The 24,328-nt window shown below is 40.6% G+C and overlaps 1 protein-coding gene across 1 annotated transcript in view; it reads right to left on the reverse strand.

Moving 5' to 3' along the window:
• grik5 (glutamate receptor, ionotropic, kainate 5) overlaps window positions 1-24,328 on the reverse strand; it is a 76,238-nt gene that overhangs the window by 4,601 nt on the left and 47,309 nt on the right. The window contains exons 4-18 of the mRNA XM_028580508.1: window positions 23,377-23,474; window positions 22,754-22,919; window positions 18,487-18,665; window positions 17,628-17,681; window positions 16,713-16,871; window positions 16,177-16,329; window positions 14,685-14,789; window positions 12,529-12,636; window positions 11,183-11,386; window positions 10,095-10,208; window positions 9,411-9,520; window positions 8,995-9,168; window positions 7,331-7,496; window positions 4,733-4,958; window positions 1,133-1,261 (exon numbers count right to left, since the gene is read on the reverse strand). Of these exons, the coding sequence (XP_028436309.1) occupies window positions 1,133-1,261; window positions 4,733-4,958; window positions 7,331-7,496; window positions 8,995-9,168; window positions 9,411-9,520; window positions 10,095-10,208; window positions 11,183-11,386; window positions 12,529-12,636; window positions 14,685-14,789; window positions 16,177-16,329; window positions 16,713-16,871; window positions 17,628-17,681; window positions 18,487-18,665; window positions 22,754-22,919; window positions 23,377-23,474 (2,145 nt within the window). The remainder of the gene's footprint in view (window positions 1-1,132; window positions 1,262-4,732; window positions 4,959-7,330; window positions 7,497-8,994; window positions 9,169-9,410; window positions 9,521-10,094; window positions 10,209-11,182; window positions 11,387-12,528; window positions 12,637-14,684; window positions 14,790-16,176; window positions 16,330-16,712; window positions 16,872-17,627; window positions 17,682-18,486; window positions 18,666-22,753; window positions 22,920-23,376; window positions 23,475-24,328) is intronic.

Consider the following 24,328-nt stretch of genomic DNA (forward strand, 5'->3'; position numbering starts at 1 on the left):
CACAGTATGGTGATAAGTAATAGGACTTTGAAGAGATTGTGCCGAAAATTGCATCTGTTCAGAAGGAGAAACCACACAAACTTGGAAGAGGTGGCCGTATTCCTGCAAACTGAAATAGCTTGTAATGGACAGATGCAAGGGTATCGATGGTTACACCTATGCGCAATACAGAGAGCATATGTTGTAACCTCTCACAATACACAATAAGACAATTGATCAAATTGTTTGATCCTGAAGGAGTGGAGCTCAGGTGAGCGCAGCACTCCAAGGATGTAACCCATATGTACGATGTTGCCTACATGGCAGCTGGCATGGCAGCCAGTCGCTCTAATGTGATTAAGTGATAAAGGAGTTGAATTTATTCTCGTCATTTCAACTTTAATCTCGACATTATTCTCGAAATGGTAGTTCAACTTTATTCTCGTCATGTTGACTTTATTCTCAACATTTTGACTTTATTTTCGAAATGGTATTTTGACTTTATTCTCGTCATGTTGACTTTATTCTCGTCATGTTGACTTAATTCTCACCATTTCAACTTAATTCTCGACATTTTGACTTTATTCTCGAAATGCTAAATAAATAAAAACAAATCTTCCTCCTTAATTTTTTTCCCCTTGATGTGGCCTTAATGCTCCGTCGTACTCAACTTTATCTAAGTGCAATACTAAATTGCTGGAGTGCTCTTTCAATTGAATTAAAAAGTCCAAATGGCCCATGATGGAGTGGCTGAGTGAATACCAGAATTATGAGGCCCTGGAACACTTGAGATACACCGTACAGATAAAGCTAAATGATGCAGAAAAGTACTGTAAGCATGGCGTCTGTTTTTTTCAAAAGAGATTTCTATCTGACAGCAATGGCAGAAATGCAGAGGCATTTTTATTGTCTTTGTCATTTATACAGGCACACACACACAAATGCGGACAGACTCACTCTAATAAAATTCCCATTGCACACCACCTGAGACAACAGAAGACATTTGGGAAAGTAGATTGTGCTAAGCACCCTTCACAAGGACATTAGGTTAGGCATTAGTCATTAGATGGGCTGTAGCAAAGAATAAGGAGACTATTACTGGGGACATTAGAGGGAAGGAGGGAGAGGAGACAGACAGCTGCGGTTGACTGACCCTTTGCACGGTGGTCCTCCTCTTTGGGGCATCGGCCTCCCTCCCACCATCTCCTCTTCAGTATCTCTAGTCTGTTATTTTCCTGCAGCTGGAGGATGGCCAGCGTGATCTCATCTCTGAACGGAGACCCTGGGACATGACAGGAAATCAGGATAAGAGCAAGTGGTGGAGGATGGAAAAAGTGCAGCAAAAGAGCCCAAGAGGAACAAGAAATGGGTTATTTCAGAAGAAGAAAAACCCTTGAAATGAGAAGAGAAAAAGTGTAAGAGGAAAGGAGAGCAATTGCAGGGATAGTATTGCTGTTGCAGCCTCGAGATGGCTACGAGCGATCTTACTTTGAGAATAAAGAGAGGATTAGTGAGCGATAAAGAGCGAGATTAAAAGAGCCAGTGGTACAGCTGCTAGTCATTCAGCACACAAAGCATGTTATAAACTAGATACAGTAAAAAACAATGGAAAGGTTTAATGGTAGGTTCACTACAAATTGCAATATATAATTTATATAGTTTATATAGTTTTTTAATTCTAGTTTTAGCTATTCAGTAGACCTGCAGTTTTCATCTGAACTGCATTCTGCAAAATTGTTGATAGTGTGCTCTGTGAATTGTTACAGGGTTGCTGTTTCCAGATCACCTGTTTTGGCCCATATCTTCTGGGAGGCAGAAACAAATCACTTCCCACCATGACCAACCATTTCAAAAATACAATAGTTTTATCCCCCACTGAAATACACAACCTGAACTCCTAGCTCCAAATGTGCTTTTACACACTGCAGCAAGTCCACCAGCATATCGGTTTGGTCGTCAAAGTGAATTATGTGGAAATAAAGGAATAGTTTCACATTTTGCAAAATACAGTAAGCTTATTCGCTTTTTTGAAGAAAGTCAGATGTGAAGGCTGATGCCACTCTCATATCTGTATATTTACTGTAATATAGCTACAGTCAGGAGATGATTAGCTGGAAACAGCTAAAGTAGACTGGCTCTGTCCAAATGGTAAATAAAATCCATCTACCAGCATCTATAAAGCCCATTAAATAACATTGTATACCTTGTATGTTTACCAAAACGTAAAAACAACACAGTTTTAAGACAGTTTGCACACTGACTTCAGAGTGGTATCCATCATCAAACTCCTGGCAAGAAAGCAATCAAGTGTATTTCCAAATGTCTAAATGTCCAAAGGTCGAACTATCCCTTTAAATTGAATTGTGCCTGGAGGTGAGCCAGAAGACCTGCTTGTTTGTTTTACATTTGGGTGAACCAACCCTTTAAAAAGTATTTTGAAATATCAAAATCTTTCTCCTGGTGTGGCTCTTCATGGCTGTGTCTGCTCTCCATGCTGATATACAGTAACTCAGCTTTATCTTTCTGCACATCTTTGGTCTTTCATATCTAACTTTCTGTCCTTCTTCTCCCTCACTGTAGTCATGCCTTCCTCCTCTTCGTTAGAACAGATCACTGTGATTCAGTGACACCACCTCTGTGAGCTTCAGAGGAGCCGGACGTGTGTGAAAAAAGCAATTAACCGCATGTTCATTACTTTCAGTTGAAATACTTACTAATCCCTCAGATAAAAATAAATCAAGCACGTACAAGACATTTTTCAGATCTAATCTCTCACCAATCAGTACTACTACATGTGTCTATTTAGCATAATTGATCTCATGCAGGTGTTTCTGCCTCTCCAACAGTCAATTACTTTTTTTTATTTCATTTTTTTTACTATGGTAGATGTGGTGTATAGAGAAAGCCATTTAAATCAGCATATTAACACACTTGTAATATATATATTTCATCTTTATATTTTAAACTACAGTAAATTTGTGACAATACTGATCATAAGAGGCATAGAGAATATGTTTATTAGGGGTGCACGATTCAGAAAATGTCACGATTTGATATCAGGCTCAAGATTCAATTCAAAATCGATTTTTGATTCAAAAACGATTCTTGATTAAAACCTTTCCCATGTGATTGCAGTAGACATACAATTAAAAATAAATAGGGCTGTCAAAATTAACGCGTTAATTTTTGCGTTAATTTTTGCGTTAATTTTTTAATATTTAACTTGTTAAAAAAAATTAACGCAGCTGTGTTTGTTTACTTCATGTGGTGGCTAACAAATGTAATACATCTACATAACAGCAGGCGGTGCTACTCTGTATTGTTGCCCAAGTAATGAAAACCGGCAGCTGATTGGACGAACGCGTCACATGGGTTTGTTTTCTCCGGATATTGAGAGCCAGACTGTCATGGCGGCCGTTCAGAATACGATCTCATATTGTACTAAAATAGTTCACTGAAACATGTTTCTGAAAACATTTTAAGCGAGAAATAGGCCGTGCAGTTGCTGAATCTGTCTTCATTTCAGCTCAACAAAGGTCAGTTTAGAAGATTTTCGTCAGATTTTGAGACTAGTCACCTCATTCCGCTCGCCATTTCCGGGTGAGTCCCGACTGCCCTGCCGCCGACTGAACATAGGCTCGTTGGAGATGAACTGCGCCTCGCCTGTAAAGTAGACGAGAGCAGGCGACAGCAGCCGGGGACGGTGACAAAAATCTGCTCTCAAGTCAGACAGTTTCTAGCCGTTTCAGCAGCCTTCAGCAGGACTAAATAAGCTAAATTGTTGCTGCTGTTGTTCTGAAAGATATTAAACATTCTGAACTTAGCAGAACCTTTCCTTGTTTGGTTTATTCTTCATATTTGCAAAGTTAAGTGATTTAGCATTTAAATATCCATTATTATAAGCTTCAGTCTCAATTTAAAAAAGCGATGAATCCGATGAATTACAGCAAATTGTGCAATTAATTAGTTAATTTTTTTTAATCGATTGACAGCCCTAAAAATAAATAATTTTAAATTAAAAAATATGAATCAATTTTTGGAATTCTATGAATCGATTTTGAATTGGTAGAGCTTGAATCGTGATTCGAATGTGAATCAATTTTTTGCACACCCCTAATGTTTACATCCCTGGTACTGCAATAACATAAGCCCAATGACCGGTCTAAGCAAACTGTTACAGTATATCATGAGCTGATGTTCGGGGCTGGATGTCTGACGTGTGTCTGACCATAAACAAAGCTGAAAAACTTGATTGCAAGAATATCACTGCAAATTCAATCACAATGATTCCCAATAAGGGGTTGCAAGATGAAGTAAAATGTTGCTACATATTGTCATGTTTTATTTTTGAGACATTTCTCTAATCTTTTCTAAGCTTTATTTTCTTGTGAAATACTATATAGTTTTATCTCTCTGGGCCTATTCGAATGAAGCAGTGTAGTTAGAAAAGTCACTAACGGCTCAACTCCACAATACTCTTATTTTTTCCAAAAAAAGGTCCAAAAAAACAATCAGTGTTGCATCCCTTGTAGCTTCCCTGCACTGGTTACCAGGTATGTTACAGATCATTTAATTGACTGTAATGAACTAATTCATCTCAGTTATTATTATGATGTACAAATGTAATTACCTTCTAGCAATTCATCAAATTTACAAGTTTTACATTTGGAAGTTATTACCTGTTAGTTATTACATTCCCAGCTGCTACAGGCATGTATGTTTTGTTTGAAAAATTATATATTAGTATTATTACCAAGTGGCATGCCAATGCCATAGCCCTTGGTATCCAGCAGGCCTCCTATCTTTGTGAGATTACAGTTGCGGCCGCGGTAGTACTCGTTCATGGTGCTCTCCATCAGAAAGGCGTACTTGGAGTTGACCACGCGGGCGATGCCCTCCTCTGTGCTTTTCACAAATACACTGGGCTGCTTGGAGTACATGTAGTTCCACATCCGCTGGTAGGTCTGATAACGTGAGTTCTGCAGAAGAATGGGAACCCACAACAATGGAAATTAAAAGCAGATTACAGATGTGTTTGTCCTAACATGTCCTATCATCTGTCTTTGAAACAGAAATTAAAGTTGATCAAAATGAAAGAGGGAAGACAAAGAAAGAGAGATGCATCCTCGATAAACATGGGAGGGAAGTATACTTACACAGAATTAATAATGACAAGAAGAGTAGAGGTCGACCGATTAATCGGTCGGCCGATTAATCCGCCGATTTTTTGGCATTTTTTAACATAATCGGCATCGGCCAATATCCCAGTATATCAAGCCGATTATTGGCAGGCGCATCTGCGGGCAGCCTAGTGTTAAAAACATGATTAGGCGACATTTTTTACAGCGCACTCAGACCAGCTGCCTCCAGCCCATCCCCTAGTGAATTCTTGCGCTGTGTGTCTCGCACAGTCATTTCAGGCTCAGACGCTACCGTTAGCATATTGCTGGTGTTCTTGCCTTGATTGCCTTGTTTAACTGTACTAATAAAACTGTACAAAACACCGCGGCCACACCGCTGTGGAAGCTCCCCGAATGTCATTTATCAGAGTCTGGTTGTTACCTTTGTCCGTAACAGTCTCATCCACTAACTGAAGCTATCCGCTAACGGAGCTAACCGCTAACGGAGCCTTCAGTTCTCCGTGCCTGTATCCATTAACTGCATCTATGGACTCGAGCACGAATAAAACCCTTACTTTTATTAAATTGGCTGGACTAGTTTTAAATTACAACTCAGAGTTGTTTGAATGACAGAAATCTGCTCAGATAAGATCCTAATGAGTGCAACAGGACGTAACAGTAGGATCCCCAAAACACAGATACAACACTTCAACAAATGAACAATGATCTAACAAACAAGGTGAACAAGAATTGACTTTAGATAGCCCTAGTCTGATGTGATTCAACAGGAGTTAAATAGTGTTGAGATTAATATTAACATGTCACTTTCTGTGAAGCTAGCAGATTTGTATTCTCAGAAGTTTAAATGCTGCTAAGTGCACTAAACTTTATTTTTTCATTTAAAAGTTTATTTGACAAAGTTTATTTTCTTCTTACCTGTTTCGTTTATTTAATATATTTTTCATACATTATTTATACAATATACAGTATGTTTTTACATTATACAAGTGTCGATTGGTGAAGTATTCAATAAATGTTTTTGTTGAGAAATTCTGTGTATATTAGTGTTACATTTTATCTTTCAAATAGAGGTTTAAAAACAAGCACATATCGGCCAAATATCGGCCAAAATTAATCGGCAGCATTTATCGGCCATCGGCTGACCCTGATTTCTAAAGATTGGCATCGGCCAGAGAAAACCCATATCGGTCGACCTCTAAAGAAGAGTAAAACATCACTTGCAAATAGATGTAAAAAAGGAGAGAGGAGAATAGAGGTGGAAAAAGCAACGTGAATCAAGGCAACAGATTATTCGCTCATGGTGTAGCTGATGCATCATCTTTCATACAGATGGAGGTAAATCAGCACACAGGAGGTGGTTCAGCAAATATGGTAAGCTCTAAAACAGGATTGAGTGATTAAAGTGTACAATTACATGTTGCATCTCTTTGTGTGAGAAGAAAGGAAAAGAGTAGACAGGGAGGAATTTGTGTGCAATAATGCAAGTGTGTGTGTGTGTGTGTGTGTGTGTGTGTGTGTGTGTGTGTGTGTGTGTGTGTGGATTAGGCAGTGAGTGGGGTGATGTACTGTAGCACTGAAACTGGTTTATGTAGGCAAACAGACCACTCTTTTTTATATTCTCAATATGGATAAACACCACGAGAATGCAAAGCACACGCTCACAATTTGGCATGCAGCCATTTCCCATGCATGCACACAAATAAACAAATACATATTCTTATACACTCACCTAAACACACTCCCACATGCAAACAAACCTACACACAAAGATAGGCCACACACACACACACACACACACACACACACACACACAAGCTCAATGACAAACACAGATGCCGACACAGATGCTGCCAGCTCTCTCATAAGCAAACATGGGCAGTCAGCCACTTAACACAAACAGCCATAAAGAAAACAACAGAGGAACTCAGAGATATAGTAGCAAATATGAGGACAACCACTCACTCTAGGCAAGGCAATAAAGACAAATGCAGTGCACTAAATCACAAATGCACACACAAAAGCAAAACCTTTATGAAAAATTGATGCTATAAAAGGCAATTCAGGAAATTGTCAGATTAAATCCAACTGCCACCAAAAACAACACAATTCAACATGTGCGCAAGAATACAAACACACACATACGCATATACCCGTTCAAAAATGCCAAACACAAAGCCAACCAGAGCCATGGCTGCTGCAGTGGGTCCTACCATGAAGAAGGTCATGGTGCTCCCTCCGTGGATGGTGCCATACTCGATGTTGGTCTGGTCGGCTAAGTCGTCCGGAGACTCGATGGGAACCTCCATCCTCTGGACGGTCAGGAAGGCTGCCAAGTTAGCCGTGTAGGAGGAGATGATGATCAGGGTGAATGCCCACCTATGAGGTGGAGACAAGGGGAAGAAAACAGTGAAAAGGTTAAGTAAGGATGGACAATAAAGAGACACTCTTTTATCACCGCATATGGGATTTCTGTATCAAAATGTCTGAAAATTACCTGACAAATCCAGATATTTTATCACATTGTATCATATAAGAATTCAGTATAACTATAAATAAGTCCTGCTTATTGATTTGCTACATAGCTCACAATGGCCTATGTAAAAGAGAGAGATATCTCAGTATAAACAGCAAAATCTGTGAAATTCCTCAATATATACTGTATTGTCTCACAGTATTTATCATGCTAAAAAAGGAGCTCATGTTTCCAGGACTAAGAGATAATACTTTACACGTTGAACATCAAAGATGATACTCTTATAACCTTTCTTGCATGTCTAAAAACTTTTTTCAAGAACATCATGTACTCACTGTACTTAATAATATCCCCCCTTCCCATATCTTGCTTAACTCAGTGTAATTTGCTCTTCCTGTCTTCCTCTAGCCTTTATCTCCTTAGCTTCTAGCGATTATTATTTCTTTACTGTGTGTGCGTGTGTGTGTGTGTGTGTGTGTGTGGGTGGGTGTGCATGCGTGTGTGTCTTTCACAGTCACTCTGTTGCCACAGGAATATCATTAGGCTACTGTAGTATTTTTGTGAACTTGGCTTTTTTTTTTTTTAGTGCTAAGGGACAAATTTATGAGCAATATGTCAGCTATATGCTTTAAACTTTAAAATTTAAATGTCATTATCTCACACAGTGGGTGTGTTAAAAAACAGCAACCTCAAGGAAAAATGCAGGTCCTTTAATTAACGAGTGAATTTGCTTCAAAACACATATATAAAGGGGAATTTAAAATCAAAATTTAAATATATTGTCAAAAAATGACTGAAAAAAAAAAGAAAGCTTTGTTTAGACTCGTTTAGATGGCTTGGACTTGTCGAAATCTGCATTTACTGCCCCCTCCTGTTTTTGTTATTATATAATCTTGTCTACTAGCCCTATTTATCATTTTAATGTGTTTTTATCGTATTTTATTGCTGTTTTGTTACTATTGTATTAATGTGTCATCTTAATGGTTTCTACCATTCCTTTGTATCTCCTTTTGTTACGCACTTTGTAAACCTCTGACTTTGTGCCATACAAATACAATTTAATATCATGGCAACATGTCAATTAAATGTATAACATCATACAGCAACATTTAACATATCTGACACAACAATTCTTAAAATCCAAAATCCACAAATATGCAAAATTTCCATTTCCAATTTCCATACACGTTTTAAACCCAGAGTTAACGTGAGCACAGAGAAACTTTTCCCCTTCAGCAGATTAATGTGAAAACAGCTTTATAGTGTCAAACTCTGCACATATGTCATATTGCACAGTGAAGCTCAAACATCAAAGTGAAGTAACAATACTCAAAACACATTTTTGAGTGGAGGGGGACTTTAAACTGGCCGGCACACAAACGTAACCATTCTGTAACTTACCACACCCCACTAACACATCTGGTGGACAGGGCTCTGGGCATTATCTCTGATCCCTGCTGCATGAAGCCGCCAATAGGGAACCACAGGCTGTTTCCCAGCGTGTACTGGTTCTCCACCATGTCCCTGCGATCTCGCAGACACGGGTGAGGGTTGTACCACTCATAGGGGCTCAGCCTGGTGGGGAAACACAATGAAATAGAGTTGGAATAACCTTGAGGTCAAACTGCAGTACAGTAATGCACCTCTGTCACATCATTCAAGCCACCACCTATCAGTCATTCGATCCCTGTCAATCTGTCTTCGGGAGGTTGCGTAAGGTAAGAAATTATGATATGTGACAGGCGACTCGTGTTCAACAAGATAAATGGCGATAGAGCTGCAGACTATGGGTACAGTGTGTGATGTAAAGTATTGACCTTGCAGCCAGGAAGAGCACACAGCTGACAGCCAGGTAGGCGAGCAGCATGAAGAGCCAAACAGCTGGAGAGAAGGGATCGAGGAAGGAGAAGTATCCCGGCTTCCGACTCTGGTGCAGATAGAAAGAAGAAGAGCAGAAAGAGAAGTGGAGAGATGGATAGAGCAACAAAGACAGACAGACAGACAGATTGTGTTAAATGTGTTAAAAAACAAGGTGTCATGTCTCAGCAGTCAGGGAATGTCCCCTCTGCACCACAGGAGGGCAGTATCCTTTACTGCACGCTGAGAGTAAGTCTGCAGTGTTTTGATACGCTAATGCTACAATCCATATATGCTCCGTTTCACAATGCCTACTGCTGAAGCATATGTGGCTTGGACCCAAAACCTCATTAGCAATGTAAAGCCACCACTGTTACCCAGTTACAGAGCACTGACTTATTGAGCAATTGAAATTACACCTATAAATTTCACTGTGGACATAGTGGCTACAGCATGCAGCATACTACACAAACTCTATCCTCAGCTTCGAAGATAAAATCAACTCTTATGTAATAATTAGTCCAACTCCATAAGAATAATGGAGCCTGTTGTCTTAAAAGCAGCGCAAACAAAAGACATGAAATCCAAGATCTGTAGTGAGTATCACCCAGCGGGTGCCCTGCATCCCCAGATAACACCCTCACCAGTTGAACTCGGTACAAGATGCTGATCCCGAGGGTCATGAACGGCTTAGAGAAGTCGATAACCTTCTCTCTCTCTGATGTGATGGTGAAGCCTGCTACGGCCAGGTCTGCTTTCTGTAGGTTTGACAAAGATAGATAGGTGGATAGATAGTAGTAGTGGGGGCGAGAGAAAAGAGAGGTAGTGGAGGAGAGTTAGGGAGAAAAACAACAAGTGGTCAGGTAACTGCGTAAAAATAGAATGACACTCGACGCTGCACTGAGTAGATGAGAGCTCTGTTTGTATAAAATGTTGATTTCCCAAATGAAAAATTAAAAGTTGGACTAGAGCACTTGAAAACACATTTGGAAAAACATACAGACGTGCACTCTGTCTCTTTCGCTCTGACATACGCACTCACACATTATCCACCATCCAAATGAGGCTAATTGCAAGTAAGCACTGGGTGGCTGGTCTTTCCACCTGCATAAAACCTTGCAGGTCTCTGGTCGCTCTGCCTCCCCTCCATCTCTTCGATTAAAAGCTAATTGATGAACATGGGCCGCTAATTAGAGCTGAGTGATCAGGCAGTGTGGGGGGGGGGCATGGAGAGAGAGGACATGTGGAGAGCTGGGGTTTGCACCAGTGTGGCAGGCCCACACAGGGACCACAGTCTGGTAATTGAAGTATACCGTATGGTAATTAAGCAGAGAGGGGCTCTCATTAGCCTGATTCAACCAGAGCATCTATCAGAGGCGCACTAGGCCTGGACAGGGGGAGAAAGAGGGGGGAAAGGCTGGGAGAGAAGAGAGTTACTGCAAGGAAAGATGGTGCAATCAATTCTAGGCAATGCTACCACTCTCTTTTGGGGAATTATCAAGTCAGCTTTTGTCCTAGATAAGAGTCTTACTCCCCTCTGAGGGCAATTTGAGACATGGGAAGTTATAGTAGAGTTGTGGTTTGGGGCTACAGCATGAGTAAGTGTGTGAGTGCATGCGTGTGTTCAGCATAAGTTTCTGTTTGTAGAGACACTGGTTCGAACATTTGAGCATGTTTCTGGTGTGCTTGTGAGACAGAGAAAGAGAGGGAGGGAGAGGCGGAGCATACTCACCCTGTTGATGAGCTCTCCAACCATGCCAGTCCAAGAGCCATTGGGCTCTGGAGCTCCATACAGCCCATCATCCACCAGCTTGATCTTGAAGGAGAATTTTAAGCTGTCTGCGAGCTCCTTCAGCATGTCGACACAGAAGCCCTCATACTGGTCGTTGCCCTGGAAGTCCTGATAGTTGTCTCTGCGCATCACATATGGGCTCTCCTGAGAATGGGGAACACATGAAGGGATTCAATTCAAAACTAAGAATATCCTGCTTGAGTGGAAAGTAAGACTAAGTGTTTCAAAAACAGGATTTCAACTGTAAAAAAATGAATAAAAAATGTTATGTCAATAATAGATTGACATAACGTTTTGGGAAATTTACTTCCTGACAGAGACAAGACCAATACCATTCCCAATTCCATACTTAGTCTGGAAACAGGTTGAAACAGCTAGCCTGGCTCTAGTGGATGTTCAAATCCACCTCCTCTACAGTAAATCTCACTAATTAATAGCTTGGTTGTTTTATCCGGTACAGTCCAGTCTTTGTGCTAAACTAAACTAAAAGGGTGTAGCTTCATGTTTACTGTACAGATATGAGAGTGGTATTGATCTAATTGTCTAATTCTTGGTAAGAAAATCTAATATGTGTAATTCCCAAAATATCAAACTATTCCTAAGATAGCACAAGTTGCTATTAGCATGTCATTGGTATTTTTGTGAAAGCAAGTGTCCCTCTTTTTCAAATGTAACTCTCTCTATAGCGTTTATATTAATGTATTTTAAGGGAAATTCCATCAAAATGGGGAGTATTAGTAGTCGGTTTGTCAATATACAGTAGATGTGCCAGAAAGCCTATTTTTTAGTTTATGTTCTAAAAGACTATACTGTTTAAGATTATGTGTTGTCCTGTGATTATTTTACAATAATGTAGTTAAGCTTTGGCAATAATGTAACAGTGACGTACATGCTGATAAAGCTTATTTGATGTTATTTTATAGCATAATGTGGTGCAGGGGATTTATTGTATCAGGTGTTTTAACACATCTGGGCCAACCTGAAGATGATGGAGCAGCATCATGTACGGGATTTATTGATTTTCTGATATGACATTACTCATATGGAAACCAGCAGGAGACAACTTGTAGTGTTCTGTCATTATCAGAAGACCAGGATTTTGGCCGTTTGAATTTAGTAACACATCTCTCTCAGTGCTCTGTCAGTTTCTATGACAGCTACAGTGACAGCAACATTAGCAGAAACAGACCACAACACAGCATGAGCTGCGGCACAGCCTGCGCAGCAACACAAAAACAACTCTGACCTCACCAGCGTGGTGGTCCAGAAGGTAACTGCGACCTTACCAGTATGGTGGTGACAATGAGTGTTTTGTTTGCCAGAGTCTCTGAGACATTGATATCCAAGCTAGTGGAGTTCATTGCCAGGGTGTTGTTGGAGTACCAGACCCCGATCTAACAGAGAAGAGAAAGCAAGAAAAAATCAATGGCTTTTGTGGGATAAAGAATGTACTATTAAGCTCCGACTTCAACTGTTTTACTGTTGTGGCAAGCTACACATCATCTATAGCAAATAAGCATTTCAGTGAGTGCATTAACACTATTGGTCTATTTTAAAGAGTACCTTTACATGTTGAATATTTTATGCTTTTCCTTGATATCCATACTGTTACGTACTGTATATGCACACTGATTTAAATGTCCCCATTGGAGCCAAACACATTCCGGCAAGTACCATACATTGTAAAAAAAATAAAAATAAAAATAACTACTGTTTACAGGCAGAGCAATGATCTGGGACAAGATGGCAAAATATAAAAAGCATTCATGCCATGTCTATTTTCCTTTACTAACACCTTTATTAAATTGCATACAAAACAGCCCACATATTTCCATTTTATGGAGACAGTAAAGTCACTTAGGTAGATATTTGTGTGATTATGACCTAACCAGTGTGCAGGGCTGGAACCGCCGCTCACAGAAGCATTTCTTTTGGAAATACAACTATACACCTTTCAATAGGTCAGAGGAGAGGTAATGACTCCTCAGACAGAATCACAGTATTTCTATAACACTCTTTATCCCTCCATGACATTTAAGAGTGGTCTTTTCTCTGTGAACCACAACTGCCTACAGTGTGGGTGCTGCTGTGCAGAGAGGTGGGCAGAGTTAAAATGTTAATTATCCCAACCTAACTCTCCCACAGAGTTAAAGTCTAGATGTAAGTATGGTTATAAGGTGGTATTTTGTGTTAGCATGGGAGGCAGTTGGCTTATAGCAGAACCCAGCAAGACATAATAAGGGAAGGTGAGAGAAAGTGTTTCCTCCAGTCAATGAACTGCAACGTAATTCCCTCAGTCTGGATCTGCAGTGATGTGTGTACTTATGCTTCATTTAATCATGACTTTGAAATGCATTTTGATTTCTATCTTCCCTCACCTATCCCTCTAATGCTCAATGGAGGAGTCTGCATTGACAGAATAATGACACCAAAATGGTCTGAAAATCCTTGTTGGCTGGGTCTGCCAACATTTTATTTTGGTTCCCGACATTGTCCAACTACCCTTAACAAATTTGTTGTGGCATGTAACCTGTACATCAAAAAGATAAAATGCCCAGACTGACAGTGGAGGTCTGGTCCAAAATGAATGAAATGGAATTCATGTGTAGAAAAAAAACTGTAAAGCGTAACTTTTCAAAGAGGAAATAACGTGACTCCTCTTACATTTTAAAGGTCTAAATCAACTGCAAGACCTGATCCAGAAGAGTCCATGTGAAGACCAAAAGAAACCAAAACCAATACAAACTAGGCCTGAGCAAATCCAGTGCTATACAGGACAAAGAGAATTGAACTCCATTAAGCCTCCATACAGTATTATATATAGAGAAGGATGAGCAAAGATGTAGTTCTATCTGCACATCCACTCTGGACTGAGCTGGAGGCCAAGACAAACATTCCTACAAATAAATGTCATTGTTTGTAGGCATGGTATGAAAATAAACCAACCATTAATAAAATGCCATTTACGTAAGTTTTTAGATCAGAAAACATCAAGTCAACATACAACAAACAAACAACAACAAACAAAGATTCCTGGGACAGGGTCAGTCGAAACATGAGACAAAAAAAAAAAAACGTACACTGAACTCGATATAGAGCTGCTATAAAATTTAGCAACTGTTTGAAATTCAGTTGATAAACATTACAGGCAGCTGACGTATTCCAGTAGCCTTCAGATAAAATAAATGTTAACACATATTTGCAGCTATAACACGACCCATGTCTGATGTTAGTTGACATTACAGTGCCGACAGGTGAAATGCATCAAATCAACTTTACAAAGTAAAGATATTTGGCTACTATCAGGGGAGCTGGCGATGAGGCTGACCTCAGTGTTAAACACCTCCTCCGGCATAGTGACATCAGACGGGTGACCTGTAACTAACCCAAAGCCTATGGCCGGTGTGACCTGGCTGCTGCATGATAACAGGTGACTCCTGACCTCTTTGTGGCCTCCTCTGTGTTTCTCCAGGATCCGCAGGGTGTAGTTGGTCCTCTGACCTTTGCTGTTAAACTCCACGCGGCCTGTCAGACCATCATACTCCACCTGGCAGGCAGACGGAGAGAGTATAGTGAGAAAGCATGACAGAGGAAGGGAAAAGAGGAGAAGAAGGATGGGAAAATAAGAGGAGAGTAAGTAGAAACAATGAGGAGAGATAGAGAAATAAATACAGGCAATCTTCTATATAAAAAACCAAACATTTTTCTTCTTGCTATCCATCATGATTAGGCAGACAGTTACTATCTAGAGTGATTAGGAGGAAAGACAGTGTGATGACTAAAAGAACGAAAGAGCTAGAGAGACAGAGGAAGTGTGTGTGAGGCTGGACCAGACAGGGGTGATCAGTTTTGGATCAACTAGGAGAAAGTGAGTGTGAGCGAGAGGCTCAGATAGAGCAGCAGAGAGTCAACAGCTTCCTAATAAGACTCAGATCTGCACCTCACAGCTCAGCTCTGCCTCTCCAAAACCCAGGTGCTGGCACAGTTAGCAAGATCTATGATGAATGGCGCGGGGCTGAAGATGGAGCACATCATGATGTTGACTAACAAAGGCAGATGTCGGGCCAGTGGGAAGGAGGCAATGAGAGATGGGGCTGAGGCTGCCTTGACAACAGGTAGTCGATGAGAGGAACACACAGACGACCAGAGATGGGAGATGACAGAGTAACAAGAGAGAGAGATAGGTTACATGCAACATGAGATGAGGATGATTCAGAATGTAGCTGTACTGTAGTCATTTATTTATAAGTCAATCGAGAAAATTAATCAACCACAGTTCTGATAAATGATAATCATCTGAGTCATTTTTTAAGCACAATTGTCAAACATTTGTGAGTTGTACATTCTCAAATGCTTTACTCTTATTAATGTCATTATAACATGAAAATATTTGGGTTTGGTTCCACAAGACAAGGCTGCAATGATTATCTTCATTATCGATTAATCTGTCAATTCTTTTCATTAATCGATCAATCGTTTCGTCTATGAAATGTCAGAAAACACTGAAAAATAGCATGACAATTTCTTTGAGTCTAAGGTATTTCAAATGGTTTTCGGACCAACAGTCCAAAACACAATGATTCACATACGATAAAGAAAAGCAGCAAAATTCTAACCTTTTAGAGTCTGGAACTAGCAAATATTTGGCGTGTTTAGTTGAAATATGACTCAAACGATTAATCAATTATCAAAATCGTTGCTAATTAATTGTTTCAACTCTAATGTGAAGATAGGTATTTTCAAAAAAAATTCTATCAATATCGATATTCACATGAAATGTGAATATCATATATATATATCATATAATATACAGTATAACAGATCACACTCACATATTTTACTTATGTTTCTCGTGATGTATTTGCATGCATTTACATGTGTATGAGCATGTACCGTATATCAGCAGGTGATTTTACAATACATCAAGCATTTACCATGCGCAGGTAGTTCATAAGACTGGTCCCGTGTTGCCAGATCTGAGGTGAGGTGCAGCTGAGTGGCTTCACACCGATTTCCTGACTGCGGTTCAATTCCCTTACCGCCCCCACCACCACATGCACCGCATCAAACATCAGCGCTGACGAGAGCTGTGGAAGGGGGAGAGGGAACCAGAGAGAAGCAGAGGGGGAGAGAGGCAAAGAGGGGAGTGAGTGAGGAGAGACAAGGAGTCAAGGGAGAAGATGCAATGAGGAAAGATGTGCGTGCACAGATGATTGAATGGTTAACAGGAATGGAGGGAGAGAGGCAGAGAGAAGAGATGTGAGGTATGAGTAAAAGCAGTGGGGAGGAAACAGATGGCTACATCAATACCCATTAAGTACAAGCAAAAGACTAGCTGAATCTCTTTAACTGCTCCATGAATCAGTGTGAGGAATAAAGTAGCTTAATGTTACATGGATCACAAACAAAGCTTTGAAAATTACTCCTGAATATGCGCATGCATGAGTACTCAAGTTTCCATGAGACTGACCGCAGGGCCGGGGTACGTTAGGTCACATCCCTCCCTCCAAGACAGGTTGAGGCTCCTGATGAACTCCAAATAGAAGGGATGGGTGGTGTTAAACATGGAGAAACCCACAATGTTTGACTGTTCATCCACTATATCATCCAGTCTCAGGAGTGGGAAGTCCTATCAAGGAGGAGGAGGAGGAGCAGGGAGGGTGTTTGCAGAGAGAAATAGAAAATTCAGGTGAGTGGCAATGTTGACAGTGTATCAAATCTTAGCACAGAAGTAAAATACTGTGCAATGGAGAGTGAGATAAAGAAAAAGAGAAGCTACGTGGGGTGACAACATCTAATCTCTGACGGAGAGAGAAGAAAAGGATATAGACAGCTAGGAAAATGGGTAAAAAGTGAGATAGGTTGATGGAAATGACTTCAGTTGCTTTTCACAGATATATACACACAAGACGTGGCATCTAAAGCACAAGAGCACATCATGTAGAAAAAAAAAAAAAAGGCACATGGCATAAAGTGACACATTAATTCAAATGGTAGAAGGGTGGGGGGGGGTGAAGTGTATCAAAGAGGCAGATGAAAAACACCAGCAGCGTATAGAAGGTGGCGGGTGGCAGAAGAAAAAGGGCACATCACGTCTGTCAACACCTTCACCTCAGACCCTTTTTCTTCAGTTTCTTTGCCATCCTCCTCTGCATTTCCACATCTTTGTACAGAGTGCTCATTTCTCAGATCTCTCTCTCTCACCATCCTTCATCTCCTCTCTCTCTGTCACCTCTCTCTTCTCCCTTTATCTCATACTTTCTCCGCCTTAGCACCTTTGCTCGCTCATGAAGTGACAGAAGAGGAGGAGCAGGAGAGAGGAACAAGTGAAAATGGAGGTATGAAAGACAGAAGACAGGAAGGGGCAGAATTGGTACACTCTTACCATGGTGGTGAGGATGTACTTGTAGAATGCCGATGTCATCCCCAGCTCTGATGCCTGTAGGACAAAGAGAAAGAGAGAGTAAGATGAAAAAAATAAAGAAGAGGCAGGTAGGATACAGAATGTAGTAAGAGAGAATGAGAGAAGATGTGGAAAGATTGATGGAAGGAGAGTGAGAGGGGGCAAAAAGGGAGAGAGTTATTAAGAAGAAGGGAGCAAAGGAGACAGTTGGGGGACAAAGCAGGAGGGAATATGGTAGAGGAGAGGGAGCATACGTTAATAACAGTTTTACATCATCAGGCTAACATTGGACATTTCGCTGAGGGCGGAGAGCCGCTCCAATGTGCCCAGTAAAAACATCCCATACACATTCAAACTGTGACTCACTGCGCTGGCTATCGGCATTACAGGCCGTACTATGAATCAGAACAAGACTGGGTAACATCTGCACCGCATCCCAGCAAAAGATGTTCTTTTGTCAAATATTTTCTTAAAAGTACAAGTGATTGTTGCTGGCAGACTTGCATACATGATGTTCCCTATGCAGCCCTGGAGGGCACAGAAGGTAGAAATGCATGTTAATTCTGTTATGGCAACAAATATGCAGCCCTTGAGAGAGTTGTTTTATTATTTTACAGATGGTAAGCTCTGCATGCCCTTCATGACTGTAACCTGAATTTCCCAAATGAGTAAGTAAAATGTATTTATAGAGCGCTTATCACAGATAAAAATCACAAAGTGCTTTACATAAAACATACATAAGAGAAGTTGAGAGAAGCTGAGTTACTATGTGCACTGTATACAACTTCATATCCTTCGCGAATGGGCGGCTCTGAAGAATGATCAATGTTTGAGAACTGACCTTCTTGAGGATGAGGTAAGAGATAGAAGCGTTAGCGTCAATGATGATGGTGGCCACTTTGTCATCACGGATCTCCTTCAGCAGCGGCGTAGGGTCCAGGTTGTCATCCAGCATCCTGATTGACAGCGTCTCCCGAGAGATGAGAAAGCGGCGGACCAGTTCCTCCAATCTCAGCAGGCCTGAGGCAGAGCCAAAGCACAGACAAGCTGCATTTCAATGCCTGTATCAGTAGACACAACTCATATTTCCAAAATGTAAGCCTAGCAGGACGTGTGAAAATCTTGATATCTTCTTGGGTGGTCATATACAGTGCGTGTCATTTTGCAAAGCGTGATCGATGGTTTACCTAAATCCCCAGGAAATTAAACATTATTTAATATGGAGTCTACTGTGTGTCTCCATTCACTGTTTCTCTAAAAAGGACTTTTTCATCTATTATGACCTCCACCAAGGAGGTTTTGTATTCAGTGCCATATGTTTGTTTGTTTATCTGTTAATTAGCAGCATATCTCAAAATGAACTTGACAGATTTTGTTATTTGGGAAAGAGTTAGGTTATGGGCCAGGGGACAACTGACTAGTTTGTGCTGTAGCTGTAGACACCTCTATGTGGCTATTTATGAATCCATTTACATTTTGCACTTAACACCTGAAGAATGAGGAACAGGAGAAAAATTCTTCATCTGGATTCTTTGACTCGACATGAATCTTTCAGACGACATCCATTTACACCCAGACAGATTTTCCACCATCTTGAATTTTGTTTTAGCATTCCTCCTACAGACTGATGGAGACAAAGGTACACATACAGTACACATTGGTCTAATTAATGAGTTCAGACCATAACGTATATGTATTACTTTGTTTTTAAAGCTATCCGCTTGAGTGGCTTCCGTCAGATCACATTACATTACATTTAGAAAGATTTTATCACATCATCTTGTCCAATCTTAAAAAAATTTGGTACATAAAATATTTGGATGAGCCCAGAGAATGTAAAGAGCCTTTCTTCTTATGCTATACATATATACATAAAAAAACTCTGCATGGAATGGTAATTAAAAAGTCCAATAATTTATCTAATTAAAAAAAAATTCTAAAAGTTTACTACTACTAAACACAAGATATATCCTGCTTTACTTTCCATCCAGTGTAAGTACACCGGAGGTTTCAAGTGTGTTTTCCTATATGCAAAGGTTTTCTATATTTGACATAACATTTAAATGCACTGTGCAAATGCAACAAGATAATACATGTACTGTATATCAACTTCCAGTGGTACAGCAAAATCTGATGACATTTTGCATGTATAAAATATAACCATAACTCAGTTCTTATGAGTCTGACTTAATTAAAATGAATCGTTGTACAAAGCCCTAATATTCCCATAGAGGTTTTAGGTACCCTCCAAAATTTATGAATGCCATCAACCAATCAGTATGACAAATTTCTAAACATTTTCTATTAATAGAATAATAAATCTAGAGTTGTGCAGCCTTGACAGAGGAATGCGCTTTTTGAGTGCTTTGTAATTCACTTTGTGTCTGTTGTCTCATCCATCAATGACTGCTTCTCAGTTCTTTGAGTGATGTACAGTATGTACTGTGAGCAAAATAGTATGTGTTTTTAAAGTAAAATAACAAAAACTGTAGATTCAAGGATTCTGCAAACCTTCGGCGAAAAATTTGACAAAAACAGGAGCAGACCTGCAGAAGCAGAAAGACTGAAATACAGTACTTGAGACAATTCACCCACTTCAAGCAAATTCCTCTCGGAAATGAGTATAACCAATGGCAGTCAAGACTCACTTGACATTGTGTGTGGAATGAACCTTTACTAGAAAGTCTACCCTGATGCTTTCTAATTGTAATTCCATAGTAAAGCACCCCTAGCTATGTAAATAAGTGGTAGGGCAGGCATCCGGGGGACGGAGGGGAAAGGGAGAGGAGGAGGGGAGAGGTAGCACACAGAGCCCTTCAGCAGGAGAAAGCCCCTGTAAGCAGTGGGATAATCACTGAACCAGGCCAAAACTTTAATTAGTTTGAGGAAGGAGGGGGGGGAAATCGATGCACTTTACAGCTTCCTCTCCTCCCCTCTCCCATTCTCCTTCTTTCACATATTCTCTCTCTTACACATAAGCTCTAGTCTCTATCTCTCTTGTCTTAGCCCTGTGTTCTAGTTACCTCTCTCTGTGTTTTTCCATCTCACTCTTAACGGCACCACCATCTCCTCCTCCTTGTGCTCAGTCTCTCCCTCTTGCTGTCCTTAACCTCATCCATCTCATGAAACCTGCATAATGGAATTAGGCTCAGATAGCGCGTTGTGACCCAGGCATATCGAGACAACGATATGTCAGATTTACCCAAAATCTTTGACTTGCTCTCATCTAACACAATATCTGCGCTGCTTCCATGGGCTAAAAAGGGGAAAATGTGATTATAAAATTAACCAGTAGGCTACACACACATATGTTAGTTAATTAGGATCCACACCCACATTGACTTCACACATTATTCCCCTCACTGAAAAAAAGAGAGAATGTCTACTTCACTTGAACACACCACTCTAGTGGGGTAAACAAAATGAATAAAACAAGTGGGCTGGTGGTAAACATTGTCTGATGTCGAACCTCTGTAGCGCTACACAGAGCTCCATACACAATCATACAAGTACCCCAAAACCCCACTCACACATGTCCAGTACAGTACACTGAGGGGCAACAAACACACACACACACACACACACACACACACACACACACACACACACGCATACATAAGCCAGAGCACTCTGGACTCTCTGTACGCACATGTACGGACAAAGTGAACCAAGCATTCAGAGAAAATATATCAAACACACACATACTGCGCCACACACACCCACACAGTCGCTCAGAGTGTGGAACAAGCTTGTTGAGTGGCAGTTAGCACCTATTCTGCAGCCATGGCAACCAGCTCCATGGCGATAGATAGCGCAGCCAAGTGGGTCAGAGTCTGTAAGTGTGATAACCTTGTAAAGATCACCTTCAAGCTAAACATATTACACACACACAGCCCTTGGCCTCTCCATCGATAAAAGCTGCATCTTTTGGCCCGGACGGTAACTATGATGCTATATGTTGCCTCTAATTCTAATGACAAGAAAGCCTGGTAAAAGACAGGGCTCGTATCTAGACATTCAACTGATGATCAAAACTGGAAAAAGATGTCTGATGCCATTTCAAAGCTCTTTTAGTTCAATGAAATGGCAAGTCCACAAGGAATTCAGCTACTTTCAGGAAACCCTAGGCAGTCTGGCTAACTGCTGGGGAGATAATGAAAGCATCTCAGAGATTGAATCCATTTTTCATAATGTCACAGCTTTTTGTTTGTCAAAGTCTACATTTTTCACACTGCCAAGAGAAGTGTTCAAAGACTTTAATGGTCCCACTCATTCTTTATGTAATTGCCCTTCAGTTCTTGTTTGGTCCTACTTGGCTGGTGTGAGCAGTCAACAGCTGCACAACAACTCATCCCAGCTCAGTTCACTCAGGACTAGCAAATATTCTTGACTATTCAGGTCAATTCTTTTTTGTTTTGTCACCTCCTGCTGAGGTGCAATACAGTGTATTACAGCATGTATTTACAAAGCTTGTTTAAATCAAGCCCTTTAATTAATGTGTCTCTCGATGGGGCAGTGCATAATAAATCAATAACACACTCTATAAAAATGAAAATAAAGAGGGCTAGTGACTAAGCCCCGAATCCCCTGTGATGTTAAAGCTTTCTGAGTGCCTGGCAAGTTGAATCAAATGTCCCCTAAGTTCTTGCAATACTGGACAGCATTTCAAATATGAATATTTATTAAATTGGTTTGGCTTAAAAACCTTCTCAGGTGGATAAGAGACAGTGTGCGAGAGCAAGGACAAAAAAAATAATAATAGGAAGGCGGCAGCAGTGGGGCCATGTTCTGAACTCTGACAACAGACAGAACTTTTATGACCACACTGTCAAAATGAGTATCCAACAGTGCAAAACAGTCATATCCGCCCGAACAGTGTGAATGTGCCAACACTCCCACAGGCATTTGCACACACACACACACACAAACACACACACACACACACACACACACACACACACACACACACACACACACACACACACACTAGATGAATGAGTTCACACAAACACAACTGTGCACTTACACCCACCTAAACAACACACACAGCCATGCAGTCGCACATAATGTACAGTATAACTATAAAAGAGGGGTGCATGTGTACTCACACTCAGCCTTGGCACAGACCAGGCTGGCTGAGGGGTAACTGAACGAGCGCAAGATGGCTTCTATGGCCAGGCTCAGGTCCTCGTTGCTAGGGTACAGAGTGACAGAGGCAAAACGCAGGTATGGCAATCGGGGAGTTTCCTCCGGACCAATCTTCACATGAGGGATCTGACAGAAGGAGAGAGTAGAGGAGAGGAGACACATTAAGGAAACATTAAGGAAGGCAAATGTGTCGTGATTATCTCCCCTCCAAACACACACAGCAGGGAAAAAACTGTGAATAAGGAAAATCCATTAGAGAGGCTACAGGGTGAAAAAAGAGATGAGAAAGATGGCAGAGAGACGTAAAGGATAAAAGGCTACGGGAAGAAAGGCGAAAACAGTTGGAAGAAGTGCATGATGGTTAATTAAAAGAGAAGAAGTTCAATGGGAAACAAAAACACCCCAAATCTTTAGATACATTCATCATTACGTCTAGGTGGGTAGGAGGGGTAGTAAGTCAGAGAGGAAGAGGTACCAGAGGTTTGTATGCACACTGAGACACAGATTTGTACATATTTGTGTGTGTGTGTGTGTGTGTGTGTGTGTGTGTGTGTGTGTGTGTGTGTTTATCTTCCACACTCACCTCCTTCTCTCCACATATATGACTGACAGTAGAGCCAGAGGCAGGGCTGGAGGCGGGACCTATCACAGAAACGACGCCTTTGGGTAGTATCTGACACACTAAAAGGGAAAAGGGAAAATAACCATTGAATATGCAGACACATACCTTTCCCTCCGCTTCATTTTGATGGCAGAAAAGAGTTGGCATACAGTAGGGGCTGCAGTCAGGGGAAAGTGTGGAAATTTAAAATGCAGCAAAAACTCACTTTAACCACGAATTCTATTGTAGTACCAAAATCTGTCACATTATAATCAGATTTATTTTGAGATAAATACTCCAAAGACTACAGCAAGGCAGGCCAGGGGTTGTCTGTTGCTATTATTTACTTGTTTAGAAAGTAGCTTTTTGATTTTTAAGATATTTAGCTGTAATTATATATCTGGCATCAGAACAATACTAACAGATTGGTAGTCGCTTTCAAATAACACATCCAGTTTGCATGATTATCCTTTTGCAAGCAGGCATTTATGTGGGAAAAACTGTTTTACACATTTGTCTATTACAGTAAGTACTTTGCTCAGGAATGGCTTAGGTAAACACTACCTTTATGGTTCAGTATACAGTCTGTTCAAGCACTTATTATGTCCTACCTTTTGTCGCAATTACCCAATCAAGACACACCTTTGAATGAATGCATACAAATGTAAGGTTTGGTAATGTCTCTCCATTTAAACTCTTACTAAGATCAGCTAAGGTCCAAATCCCATCATTTTTTATTAAAGGTCCCATGGCATGAAAATTTCATTTTTTAACATTAATATGAGTTCCCCCAGCCTGCCTATGGTCCCTAATTGGCTTGAAATGGCGATAGGTGTAAACCGAGCCCTGGGTATCCTGCTCTGCCTTTGAGAAAATGAAAGCTCAGATGAGCTGTTCTGGAATCTTGCTTGTTATGAGGTCATAACAAGCAAGG

The sequence above is a fragment of the Perca flavescens genome, chromosome 6 (assembly GCF_004354835.1).
Source record: "Perca flavescens isolate YP-PL-M2 chromosome 6, PFLA_1.0, whole genome shotgun sequence".
NCBI classification, from domain to species: domain Eukaryota; kingdom Metazoa; phylum Chordata; class Actinopteri; order Perciformes; family Percidae; genus Perca; species Perca flavescens.